At 42.5% G+C, this 13,831-nt stretch overlaps 1 protein-coding gene and 4 non-coding genes across 5 annotated transcripts; all 5 read right to left on the bottom strand.

Moving 5' to 3' along the window:
• Nucleotides 1-512: 512 nt before the first annotated feature.
• Nucleotides 513-8,615, bottom strand: LOC118389095 (eukaryotic initiation factor 4A-III). The gene is made up of 12 exons (XM_035778833.2): nucleotides 8,320-8,615; nucleotides 7,732-7,804; nucleotides 7,449-7,515; nucleotides 7,069-7,131; nucleotides 6,543-6,675; nucleotides 5,598-5,678; nucleotides 5,115-5,256; nucleotides 4,046-4,184; nucleotides 3,076-3,191; nucleotides 2,173-2,280; nucleotides 924-1,051; nucleotides 513-720 (listed from the first exon to the last, which is right to left on the bottom strand). The coding sequence occupies exons 1-12, from the start codon at nucleotides 8,471-8,473 to the stop codon at nucleotides 704-706; spliced, it is 1,221 nt and encodes a 406-aa protein (XP_035634726.1). The 5' UTR covers nucleotides 8,474-8,615; the 3' UTR covers nucleotides 513-703.
• Nucleotides 2,440-2,573, bottom strand: LOC118389660 (small nucleolar RNA SNORA54). The gene has a single exon (XR_004826791.1). It is a non-coding gene; the product is annotated as a small nucleolar RNA SNORA54 (small nucleolar RNA).
• LOC118389659 (small nucleolar RNA SNORA54) lies at nucleotides 3,312-3,445 on the bottom strand. The gene has a single exon (XR_004826790.1). It is a non-coding gene; the product is annotated as a small nucleolar RNA SNORA54 (small nucleolar RNA).
• Nucleotides 4,433-4,566, bottom strand: LOC118389658 (small nucleolar RNA SNORA54). Its single transcript, XR_004826789.1, has one exon. It is a non-coding gene; the product is annotated as a small nucleolar RNA SNORA54 (small nucleolar RNA).
• On the bottom strand, nucleotides 5,953-6,086 carry LOC118389657 (small nucleolar RNA SNORA54). The gene has a single exon (XR_004826788.1). It is a non-coding gene; the product is annotated as a small nucleolar RNA SNORA54 (small nucleolar RNA).
• Nucleotides 8,616-13,831: the final 5,216 nt, after the last annotated feature.

The following is a 13,831-nucleotide window of genomic DNA, read 5'->3' as shown; positions in this document are numbered from 1 at the left end:
GCATTGGACAGTCAATTAAGCACTTTAACAGGTAATCAACGCTTGATCTGACATTCGCAGGGATCCATGAAAGGAATCACTGCAAACGCCTGGGAAATTGCATTTAAATTAAACCTTTGTCAACTGTCCAACGCACTGCTCTATAACGCATATTGGATATTGCATATTGAATCCTGGCATGACTGACAGTTGCACCCGGAGGCCTATGGAAGTCTAAAAGAAGGTGTGATTGTAAAGTAATTTAACTTATAAATATCTCATGGTCTTAGTTCATCCATCATACCCCATCAGAAGACAATGTAATTGAAACAAATACTAAACCCTCATAACATGGGTAAAACTATACTTTGATAGTACAGCTCTTTCTTTGAATTTGAAAGTGGTTACATTTTCCAGCCCAATCCCTCAACTGTTTATCAAAACAAAATGGTTGTGTTTTGCGAATTTAGTTAATTTCAAATCCCGGATTTCCCCTTTAAAAAACAGGGAAAAGAAATCAACTGGCATTCAAATGGGAAACAAAATGTTCTTTATTTACAAAACAACTGGAAGGTTGCAGTAGGCATTTCCCTAAGAATACAATAGTAAAGGTTGTTCCAAAGCTACTATTAAAAACAAAACAAATGAGACAAGAATTCCAACAGTAAATAAAAGGGGTCCAAAGTGTAATCAAAGCGGTCGCTCCACTTCCGTCACCACCGCCTTAGATCAGGTCAGCCACTGAGGAGAAAATATTTGATGTTAATGACAGCCATCTAATGCCAATGCCCATTTGGTAAAAGAACCCCAGGTCTTTATGGCCCTAAATCTGGAAACCCAGTATATGGTTGAAACAAAATGTACATTTAGTTCCTTGAACAACCAATACATATCAACATTTTCAATTAAATATTCAGGCAGAAGATTAACAAATGCTAATTTACCATTCATTGGCATTTCATCGATCTGTGTGGAATAGTACTGCTCAATGTCACGGAGAATACGGATGTCGTCGTTCTTCACAAAGTTGATGGCCACACCCTTGCGGCCATAACGACCCGATCGGCCAATCCTATGAAGAGAGGAGAGGTTAAAGGACAAAAACGCCAGTAAATGTTTGCCCTGACAAGCCGATCTTTGCTTGATCCGGCTATGCGGGCCAGAAGCTCCTGGAAAGAGATTGGGGAGGTAGAGGATAGATGCGGTAAAGAGGTCAATGGAATGCAGACCGTGGTGGAGAGAAGGACGCTGGATTGGCCTATATTCAACAAATCTGATCTAAGTGGATGTGTCAAATCTGTTATGATGCATTTTAACAGAATCACAGCGTGGTTATTAAAATCCAATGTGGATATATTTGGCTGTTTTCGCTGCATAACATTTAGAAGTTGTCTCTTTCCAAGTTTAGAAAACGTGACTGCTAAATGCTAACTCCTGTTTGTATAAGCTGGTAGCATAGCTAGCATACAGAAATCTGTGGTAGTAGTCAGTCTTTTTTTCTTCTTAAAAAACAAACTGTAATGCAGTTGATTGATGACAAGAACATGTACTTGGGTTGATATTCAAAAAGGATTATACTCTTATTTTTTACTTAAAATAGTATGAAATACACAAACTGCCTAAATGTAGGCACGTTTCTCTGGGAGGCAATGGGGGAGATTCAGGTGCGAAAACAGTGCAGCCTTTTTTACTTAATGCCATCTTGGCTGAGCTCCTATGTCAAGCACCGGGAAACGGACTCCAAACATTGGAAGAGGAAAGGTCTTGTCTTTTCGTTTAGCCAGTTGCTCACAATTAGCTGGATGGCTTTGAATCACTACAAGTGGTGCCCTGGAGACCAATTTATTGCATGCGTATGACAGCTCGCCGAAGCGCAAGAAGTATGAATGCTCTGACTTCCGCAGAATCTGCTTCACTGTAACCACTGCAGATGTCGGATTGACCCCAATTAAAAAAATAAATACAAAAATAGGCTTTTAGTGTACAGAGAAACAGCACAAAACGTACTGGACCTCTGCTACTCTCTGGGCGTTACTGTGGCACTGGAATGGAACCCACAGCTCACTGAGGACTGAGCCAGGTTACGAACAGTGTAAAAAGATGATTTCCCCCGACTTCACGGTTGACCGAATAGCCACATTGCATACTTAATATCGCTTAGTTTCTACAGTTGTTCTGGGCAGCCAGACGTACCTGTGGATGTACAGCTCTCTGTTGTTGGGCAGGTCGTAGTTGATGATGAGGGACACCTGGGGCACATCCAGACCTCGGGCCCACACATCAGTTGAGATAAGCACTCGGCTATTGGGGATGGGGGGGGGGGGAGATCCATGTTAGGACAAACCAAGGTCGTATTCACCTGGAACCGAACAGGCTCAAACAAGGAAAAACTATCTGACATTTTCAACAAAAAAGACAACCCAAGTCAACCCCTGGGAGGTTTAAAAGAACAATGCGTAGACTTGTTCCCAGAGAGTGAACAGAGAAACGGCACAAGACGTACCGGACCCCTGCCACCCTCTGGGCTTCACTGTGGCACTGGAATGGAACCCACAGCTCACACTGAGGACTGAGCCAGGTTACGAACAGTGCAATGAAGAACGTCCGTTTAAGTGTTTGGTCCACTAGTACGCTTTATCTAGTGTGGAAAACTGTCCGGTATTGTATAGGAAAGACCACATTCTATATCAGGTGGACCAGAAAGAATCCACACGATACAGTACATTGTCATGTAATATGATCCAAATGTTTCTCCCGCTAAGAGACTCAACCAACTGTCCAAACAACTAAGCTAAACTAAGCTGTCTCTGGCATCACAAGATGGACACGACTCTAGATTACACAGCTACATGTGCAAATTGTTGATTGCACCCTTTATAAAACAGTTTTAAAAATGAGTATAAGACCAGCTTCTACTTTATCATAGAAGTATCACACAGTAACTACTGACACAGGAGCACATTCACTATTGATCAATATGGATCCAGTGGTCATACACACAAAATAAAAAAAAATAAGCAGAAACACTCAAATCTTATTGAATAGCCTTCAAAGATTCACTGGGCTGCTAACAACACACTATTTCATCATTATTACCTGGCACCGGACCGGAACTCTTTCATGATGGACTCCCTCTCCTTCTGGGGCATGTCTCCATGCATGGAGGAAACAGTGAAGTTGGCCTCCCTCATCTTCTCAGTCAGCCAGTCAACCTATTGCACGCAGAGCGAGGACAGATAGAGGCTCAGGCCAAACTCATGACAATGCATTTTAGGGATCATGCTAAAAAATGATCCCTGAAATGTAGGGAATCGGGTGCCATTTAGGACTTGTCATGTTCCCAGAGCGTGAACAGAGCAACGGTACAAGACGTACCGGACCCCTGCCACCCTCTGGGCTTTACTGTGGCACTGGAATGGAACCCACAGCTCACACCGAGGACTGAGCCAGGTTACGAACAGTGCAAAGGAAGATTTTCTTGACATTCATCGGTGTGATGGGCAAGATCAACGAGAGGTTGTCAAACTAACAATGTCAAAGCATGTTGGCCCCCGGGGAGACGGAAGCGTTGAGACCTCTTCTTTCAGTTTAATTTCATAAAAATCGATTTTTAAAAATCATAATAATTACAATGGTGGGCATTTGAAAGAATGTATTTTGTTATGATACACAACTGAAAAACTAAACGTAACATATCTTCACTGCGCTTGACATATTCCACAAACAAACAAACATCTTCGTGTTGGGACATTGCTTACAAATTACCTGCTAAATAGTTGCATTAAAAAAAAGTCAGGTACACATTACTGATTGAATACAAACCTTCAATGGCGTACTCCTGACCATCCCCATTTCTTACCAGTACATATAGGCAAAGGGAGACAGTACTCACTAGGAGGAAAAACATACAATAACTATCAACAGCTGCCAACAACCCAAGTAGTTTTTCCTGGGCACAGATCTAGGGTCAGCTTCCCCGCCTCTAATCCTAACTATTATTGGGGGAAATGCAAAACTAACCGAAAATCAGCGTTTAGGGGCAACTAGGTTTAAGTTGTGTACAGACCTTCCGCTTGGTGTTGCAGAAGATGACAGCCTGCGTGATGGTGAGGGTGTCATACAGGTCACACAGGGTGTCAAACTTCCACTCCTCCCTCTCTACTGCCACGAAGAACTGCTTGATGCCCTCCAGAGTCAACTCATCACTGGGAGAGGGAAAGGGCAGAGGGGTTAACTAGGTATTGGACTTCTTCTGCTGCTAGAGGAACACATATAAAGGCTTTTCCCAGTGAGTGCAGGTCTTCCTATTCCAGTAAACTCTGTTCTTCCCATAGAAATATTTCATAGGCAGGGTGCAAAGGCCCCCAAAAGAACAACCATACCTTTATTTAAAAAATAATAATAATTTTTAAAAAGGAGCAGCAGCATGTAGTTTGCCACAGGTGGTTTTGGTTCATGTTCCCAGAGAGTGAACAGAGAAACGGTACAAGACGTAACGGACCCCTGCCACCCTCTGGGCTTTACTGTGGCACTGGAATGGAACCCACAGCTCACACTGAGGACTGAGCCAGGTTACGAACAGTGCCAAAAATAAAGATTTCCTTGACTCTCCTATACAAGTCAGAAATACTTCTATATAAGACAGAATATTTCGTCCTTCTCTTCTGAAAGGTCCCACAGGAAAGGTGGAGGGCCTTTATCGATTTTAGCATGGTTGATTCTCTGATGACTATATGAGGGTTTGTATTCAGACTAAGTATATGTATTCAGACTAAGCTGCTCCCAAATCCCTCCCTCACCCCTAATCCCTGGATGATTACAGATGTGTAGGGTCTGGATTACATACAAGCAGTTCAGGGGTGGAGCATCCACTATATTGCTTCCACCTTACAAGACCTGCAGAAAATAAGGGTTAGGGCCATGGGGTAGAGAGCAATTTAGGACCGGCTGATTTACCCCCCCGCCGTATACATTACACAATGCTGCCCTCTAGAATACACAACTTGAACAAGTCTAACTCCAGGAACAAGGTAGCCTGGTCATCCTTCTCAAAACTGTGATCAGGCTGGTTCCACTAGGCTAGAAACCTGGGGTGGTACTTCCTAATATATACAGCCGAGTATCGCTTGACTCACCGTTTGACCAGGATGCGGATGGGGTCGGTCATGAACTTGTTGGTCATCTCCAGGATCTCGTGGGGCAGGGTGGCGCTGATCAGACACACCTGGGTGGCGGGGGGCAGGTACCGGTACACGTCGTAGATCTGCTCTTTGAAACCTGCCGGACGGTTAAGGGAAAGCTATTCAGTATCTCCTTCATATTACACTAGGCTTCCAGGGAAAAGTCACGCAGACCGTCAAAACGACTTTCCTGTGCAAAAGTGTCTGAGCCCAAGTGTCCCTGCCTGCCGTGGGATGCAGACAGGTAGGGATAGTAGGAAACTTGTTGATGTGTGCAGGGGGAACGACAAAGCGGCACTGAACAAGCTGCACTGTAACTTATCCTGCTTTACCATGAGACCTCGTTGTTGTTGTTTAGGAGAGAGCAGAAACACAAAAACAACTGACAAGACGTCTTTCGAGTCATCTCAGTAATGCACAATAGCGTGTCTGGCTTACCCTTGTTGAGCATTTCGTCTGCTTCGTCCAGCACCAGCATCTTGATGGCACGCGTCCTCAAACTCCTCCTGCGGATCATATCTAAAGAACAGAGAGAGGGAGAGCAGTGTCTGCATTAGTCAGCCTGCTGTGGGAAAATGGAGGCTACTCAACTCATACACGACCCTTGAGGTGACTACAGTGAGCCTAATTCATGATTGTCTACTCATGCATATTTTCTAGTTACCTTCCTTTGAAATTAAATGTTCTGGCATCAGGTAAATCGTTAAACATTTGAGATCGGGAGATTGTAGTGGGACCTTAAGTCATTGATTTACCATCCTTCTTTCCCCTGTGTGTTACAGGGGGAGGGGGGTCATGTTACCAGAGAGTGAACAGAGAAACGGTACAAGACGTACTGGACCCCTGCCACTCTCTGGGCTTTACTGTGGCACTGGAATGGAACCCAAAGCTCACACTGAGGACTGAGCCAGGTTACGAACAGTGCAAAAATGATTATTTTCTTTACTTTTGGGGCGGCAGGTGGCCTAGTGGTTAGAGCTTTAGGCCAGTAACACGAAAGGTTGCGGGATCGAACTCTCGAGCTGACAAGGTAAAAATCGGTTGTTCCGTCCCTGAACAAGGCAATTAACCCACTGGTCCCCGGTATGGCATCATTGTAAATAAGAATTATTTTCTTAACCGACTTGCCTAGTTAAATAAAAATATATACTGTTGTCCTGAGTATGCAGAGTAGCCTCATTACATAAGGTACAAACAGTTTCAAGGGAGGCAGATCCAGACTGAACCCACGAAGTGAAACAATTTTGAAACAGCAAAATTCAGTTTTGATCCTGTGACAGAATACTGAGATATTAAATGTCTAGTCTGCTTAGCTGGGCAGACAGACATTCATACCTGTAGTTGAGAGATAGATACTAGAAGGTTAGGGTCTAGGGAACTCACCAAACACTCTCCCAGGGGTCCCTGCTACTACGTGCTGGCCATAGTCCAGTTTGCGGATGTCCTCACCCACGTTTGTCCCGCCGATGCAGGAATGACACTGGACGTTCATGTAGTCACCGAGGGCTAGGAGCACCTGGGAGGGGTTTAACATCTGAATATTAGGAGATATGTCCTGTTGTGTCCAAATTTTCTACCAGTGTTGCACATTCCCAGTCATGGATTTAACAATGGTGGAGCCCCCCCCCCAGCATTCAGTCGGCATAGAACAGGAGAAACCGTTTTGAAACTGAGGAAAACCGGGAGGTACTATCTGAACATAAATAAATAATAAACACTTGTTCCCATTGCACAGCGTTTTGAAGTATTTGCTACAGTGTTACCAAATGAACAGGACCCGAAACTGTCCCAATAGAAACACTTTGTTTTCATACATTTTGCTACTGTGTGCCCTACTGAACACAACCCTCATCTTCCAAAGCAGTTTTTCCCCAGTACATCAGAAGACACTTGATATTCAGTCACATACCTTCTGTATCTGTCCAGCCAACTCTCTGGTGGGAGCCAGGATCAGTGCTTGGGTTTCACGCACCTGTTACAAAAACAAAAAAATAATCACATTTTGCTCATGCTGTCCAAACTCCACATATTCAGAGTGCGCGAAAATTTCACAACACAAAATGTTGTTGGATGATCCAAAACTGCTATGTGATGATAACGGCACATCAGTACCTACAACCGGGCTTGTATTCGTGTAGCCTCTCAGAGTAAGAGTTCTGATCTAGGATCTCATCCTACGTGTCATATAAAATGATTCATTATGATCTAAAAGGAACAACGGATACTTAGATCAGCACTCCTACTCTGAGACGTCCTAGTCTGCACATACCGACAACCTTACTCAAATACCTGAATGTCAAGACACTGCAGCACCGATACGCAAAACGTGGCAGTCTTTCCTGTTCCCGACTGAGACCTAAAAGAAAGAAAGGTGTTGCAGAACAGAGAAAGATGGTATTCAACAGCCACAACAAAACATTTGAACAAGGGCCCAAAAGACTAAATGTTTTGCAACAGAATCCGACTAATGAATACACCCCTGGTGAATAGCCAAAGTTCCAAACATTTAACTATAGATTTAGTCTGTAGCTCTGGACGTTGTGGTTCTCTAGCATAAACAGTTACGACTTACTGTGCAATGACATCTCTACCCTTGATGATCTGTTTAATTGCTCTTTGTTGGATTGCGGAAGGCTTCTCGAAACCTAACAATAAGAAATAAAAGATGGTTAATTATGTAGGCCCACGACACTCTTTCCAGTGAAATATTTCAATAAAGATTACATGGTTAAAGGATTACATGAATAGTAACTGGAAAATATAGCTGGTAGTACTGATTATTAGCACTGGCGAGATCAGATGGCGCTACAACAAGAAGAGCAAAATGCTCACACAAAAATATTAAATCAACAAGTGAGGAAAATGCAACATGTACTAAATCCTAAATGGTGTGGAGTATGCCAGTTAGCTAATATCAGCTAACGTTAGTGAGTTAGCTCGGTTTAACGAAGCTAATTAACTAGCTAACGTTGGCAAGGTAGTTGGCTAACTAAAGAAACAACAAATACAGCATTCTGTCTTTTTTTTCATTACAATACTCGCAGTATGTGTTTGTTCTGGGTGTGCAACTGAGTCATGAAGCACAGAAAATGTGTCCAAATAACTTACTTGGGTAGTTGCATACATGGGCCCACTGTACCAAACAAAACCCCGGACCTACCGTATGCGTAGATCCCACGGAGGAGATCCTCTCGTAGGCCCATTGTGTCGAAGGTAGGAGTAACATCGACCTCCTCGCTGGTCTCAAACTCGATCTTGGTCATGTCTTCCTCCTTCAATAGACGCCTCGTGCGTGGTACGGTGGCTACTTCCATGGCTTTTGTGAGCGTTTTCACAAAATAAGAAGGAAATCGACAACTTCACCAACTCGAGTTCTGCTGCGGGAAGTAGAAAAAAGACCGCCGCATGCGTCGCTTTAGTGACGCCGAAAGCAAGAGACAATCATTTGCATGACGAGTAAAGGTGTACCAAAGACTTTTTAGAAGTAAATCAAGATAGACCACCACGTGTCGTTTCCAATGGAAACAAATGAGTCAGACTGAGCAGAACAAACAAGGAGGTGGGCAGAGCCAAGCACCCGCTAGCGATATCCTATAGGCGTTCTAGTATGTATCTGCATATTTTCGTTACGGAAGGCCTACTCTGTGAATTGCAGAGTGCAGAATTTCGGCCAAACTACATCCCCTCCCACATTGAGTGAAGATGCCAACCGGATGCTTCACATTTATACATCCAGTGAAATATCTGTCTCATTGTTCTATGCAGAAATCGCTCCGCCATTTCCTGGTTGCTAACTAGGAATATATGCCGCGTTCACGGACTAGTCGAGACAAAGAAAACTTGAAACATTTCTGATTTGCAAAATGGTTGAACACAGCAAGTGTATAGTTACACCCAGTTAGCAAATCAGAAAAGTCAGAGTTTCCTGGTTCTGACTAGCACAGGAACGTGGCAATACAGAGAAGGAACGGTCAGATGCTTCATAATAGCTCGGAAGTGAAGCCGCACGAGGAGCTACATTTGAAATGAAATAAATTGAATACATGGAGCAGGTTGGAAAAGAAATGCATGAATTGCATGAACGGTGGCATCACCATTCATGTAATACATTAAATATATACATCAGACGGTATTGGGGAGCAATTTCATAGTTTTTTTCACGGTTACATTTCCAATTTCAATCTTATAGCAACCAACCCTATGCTTGGTATGACTTATGGGTAGAGCAGACCATTCGATATGCGCTTAATTTACATATTTATACACCCAAAATTGTAATTTCATCCCTTCCATGTATGTTTATTGGAGTTCCCAATCCAAACACCCTCCATTTTATCTTGGTTCAATTTAGCTCCAGCGACTTCTTTGTATAAATTAAAATGATCGTTTCCTCTATTCAACTCATCTTGATTTCTGATTGTGACAGACACATCATCGGCATAAGCAAGTGCGACAATGGGCTGTCTAGAGCTGGTGATAGTACCTTGAATACTTAGATATTCTTTAATTCGCTTTAGAAGAGGGCTAGTAGCTATTACATGGAAGGCTGTGCTAAGTGGGCAACCCTGCTTCACCCCCCTTTCAATTTCAATTTCCTTTCAAGGTTCGGTCAGGAAACCATTTACATTAACTTGGACAATAGATCGGTTTATAGTAATTTAATCACATCAATTAATGGACTTGGGAACCCATAACATTTCATGACAAACCATCAATATTCACATGAAACAGCATTTAAAGCATTTTTCTCAACAAGACACAAAATGTAGAAATCACATTCAGATGTGGATGTAGTAATATCTTTCAAATCAAATGTATTTATATAGCCCTTCTTAAATCAGCTGAATCAGTGCTGCACAGAAACCTAGCCTAAAACCCCAAACAGCAAGCAATGCAGGTGTAGAAGCACGGTGGCTAGGAAAAACTCCCTAGAAAGGCCAAAACCTAGGAAGAAACCTAGAGAGGAACCCGGCTTTGAGGGGTGGCCAGTCCTCTTCTGGCTGTGCAGGGTGGAGATTATAACAGAACATGGCCAGATGTTCAAATGTTCATAAATAACCAGCATGGTCAAATAATAACAATCACAGTAGTTGTCGAGGGTGCAACAAGTCAGCACCTCAGGAGTAAATGTTAGTTGGCTTTTCATAGCCGTTCATTTAAGAGTATCTCTACCGCTCCTGCTGTCTCTAGAAAGTTGAAAACAGCAGGTCTGGGACAGGTAGCACATCCGGTGAACAGGTCAGGGTTCCATAGCCACAGGCAGAACAGTTGAAACTGGAGCAGCAGCACGGCCAGGTGGACTGGGGACAGCAAGGAGTCATCATGCCAGGTTGTCCTGAGGCATGGTCCTAGGGCTCAGGTCCTCCGAGCCATACAGATGTTGTCCCACATGAAACGCCCTTTGCTCTTTTTCTATTATGGTATCAAGAACCCCATTTATTCTGTTCATTATTATTTTTGCTAAGATCTTAATAGACTAAATGTATTCATGACAGTCAATGGCATGTATTCATGGATGCCAAGGGAAACCAGGCTTCCACAAAAAAAATGTGCCCCAAAAAAATGAATGTATCCTTCGTCTCTCTGTGTTTCATAATTTTCCTTCAGCTCCCTTCTGTCTCTGTATGTGTAGCCCATCTATCTGATGCTATCTGGTCAAAAATAGTATGACATTGTTGCCGCCCATAGCATTGAATGCAAGTGAAGTCAGCGAGCATCATTGAGCAAAACAGTGAGCTCAACTGGGAATGGCCCTGGCTCACCAAAAAAACAGCCAGTTTGGATTTAGCTTCACACCAATCACATCAAAAGCCAAACATCATAAACAAGAACATTTTGAATTGTTGCATCTCGTTCTGTTGTTGTCCTCCGGTGGCTAGATAGCTAGCAATCTTTCTTTTTTTAATTCCATTCTTTTACTTTTAGATTTGTGTGTATTGTTAGATATTACTGCAGTGTTGGCGCTAGGAACACAAGCATTTCCTTACACCTGCAATAACATCTGCTAAACATGTGTATGCGACCAATAACATTTGATTTGATGTGATTCTCTATACTGGCCAATGATTATAATTGCGATTCTGATACAACCTTATATTCATACATTGTTCCACTGGCCTGCGAGGATGGAAATTCAATATGTACAGTACCAGTCAAAAGTTGACACACCTACTAATTCCATTTTTTTTTCTTTTCTACATTGTACAATAATAGTGAAGATATCAACACTATGAAATAACATATAGAATCATGTAGTAACCACAGAAAAGTGTTAAACAAATCAAAATATATGTTATATTTGAGATTCTTCAAAGTAGCCACCCTTTGCCTTGATGACAGCGTTGCACACGCTTGGCATTCTCTCATCCAGCTTCATAAGGTTGTCACCTGGAATACATTTCAATTAACAGGTATGCCTTTTTTAAAGTTAATTTGTGGAATTTCTTTCCTACTTAATGCGTTTAAGCCAATCAGTTGTGTTGTGAAAAAGTAGGGGTGGTATACAGAAGATAGACCTATATGGTAAAATACCAAGTCCATATTATGGCAAGAACAGCTCAAATAATCAAAGAGAAACAACAGTCCATTTTAGACAATACAGAAAATGTCAATTACTTTGGAAGTGGAGTCGCAACAACAATCAAGCGCTATGATGAAACTAGCTCTCATGAGGACCGCCACAGGAAAGGAAGACCCATAGTTACCTCTGCTGCAGAGAATAAGTTCACTAGAGTTAACTACACCTCAGATTGCAGCCCAAATAAATGCTTCACAGAGTTTAAGTAACAGACACATTTCAACATCAACTGTTCAGAGGAGACTGCGTGAATCAGACCTTCATGGTCGAACTGCTGCAAAGTAACCACTACTAGGGGCGGCAGGTAGCCTGGTGGGTAGGAGTGTTGAGCCAGTAACTGAAAGGTTGCTGGATCGAATCCCCAAATTGACAAAGTAAAAATCTGTCATTCTGCCCCCGAGCAAGGCAGTTACCCATTCTTCCCCAGGCGCCGATGACGTGGATGTCGATTAAGGCAGTCCTCGCACCTCTCTGATTCAGAGGGGTTGAGTGAAATGCATAAGACACATTTCAGTTGAATGCATTCAGTTGACTAGGTATCCCTCTTTCCCCTAAAGGACACAAATAATAAGAGACTTGCTTGGGCCAAAAAACACGAGCAATGAACATTAAGACCAGTGGAAATCTGTGCTTTGGTCTGATGAATCCAAATTTGAGATTTTTGGTTCCAACCGCCATGTCTTTCAGATGCGCAGAGTAGGTGAACGGATGATCTCTGCATGTGTGGTTCCCACCGTGAAGCATGGAAGAGGTTTTGGGGGTGCTTTCCTGGTGACACTGTGATTTATCTAGAATTCAAGGCACACTTAACCAGCATGGCTACCACAGCATTCTGCAGCAATATGCCATCCCATCTGGTTTGAGCTTATTGGGACGATCATTTATTTTTCAACAGGACAAGTACCCAAAACACACCTACAGGCTGATCTAGTTGACCAATGAGAGTGATAGAGTGCTGCATCAGATGACCTGGCCTCAACCCAATTGAGATGGTTTGTGATGAGTTGGACCACAGAGTGAAGGAAAAGCAGCCAACAAGTGCTCAGCATATGTGGTAACTCCTTCAAGACTGTTGGAAAAGCATTCCTCATGAAGCTGGTTGAGAGAATGCCAAGAGTGTGCAAAGCTGTCATCAAGGCAAAGTGTGTCTACTTTGAAGACTATAACATATATTTTGATTTGTTTAACACTTGTTTTGGTGACTACATGATTCCATGTGTGTTATTTCATAGTTTGTCTTCACGATTAGTCTACAATGTAGTAATTAGTAAAAATATATTTTTTTAAACTTGAGTAGGTGTGTCCAAACCTTTGACTGGTACTGTAGCTAGATGTTAACTAGCTTGCTCTTTATTGTACATTAATAAAATTAGACGAGCGAGCAAGCATTTTAGCCAGGTAGCTTAGGAGAAGGAGGATGGTATTGGCGTTTCTCTACAAGTAGAGTGAGTCAACATGTTTTTCTACTTCGGCACCCACACACACACACACACACACACACACACACACACACACACACACACGATATTTAGCTTACGTTGATTGGACTAAATTGTTTTTGGTATATTTTAGTTGTCACTGTATTAGACTAAGCGATTTGATAATGTTGAAATGGTACTGGATTAGTGGAGGCAGCTCCTGTTTTCTTTGAAACTAGTGATCTAAATCAATAGTTGTTTAGTAGTCCGCACATGTGGGAAACATTAACTTGATTGACCATGCTGTCGGTCATATTACTGTGCTACATGCAATATGCTTTGTGGACTCCTCCAAATAGATATTTCTCTCCGGTTTTATGATGAAACTAAAGCGTTCAATTTATTTTGCCACTGTCTTATTGTTTCTGGTTTATGCCTTGATCCCACCAACAGCATTATTGCGTTTTAGTAAACCAGAAGTACCATAACGCTCTGATCCCACCTACAGTATTTTTGCATTTTAGTAAACCAGAAGTACCATAACACTCTGATCCCACCTACAGTATTTTTGCATTTTAGTACACCAGAAGTAAGTACCATAACGCTCTGATCCCACCAACAGCATTATTGCGTTTTAGTACACCAGAAGTACCATAACGCTCTGATCCCACCTACAG

Source organism: Oncorhynchus keta, chromosome 10 (genome assembly GCF_023373465.1).
Source record: "Oncorhynchus keta strain PuntledgeMale-10-30-2019 chromosome 10, Oket_V2, whole genome shotgun sequence".
In the NCBI taxonomy this organism is placed as follows: Eukaryota; Metazoa; Chordata; class Actinopteri; order Salmoniformes; family Salmonidae; genus Oncorhynchus; species Oncorhynchus keta.
The sequence above is the reverse complement of the archived record's forward strand: the minus strand, read 5'-3'. Positions and strand labels throughout refer to the sequence as shown.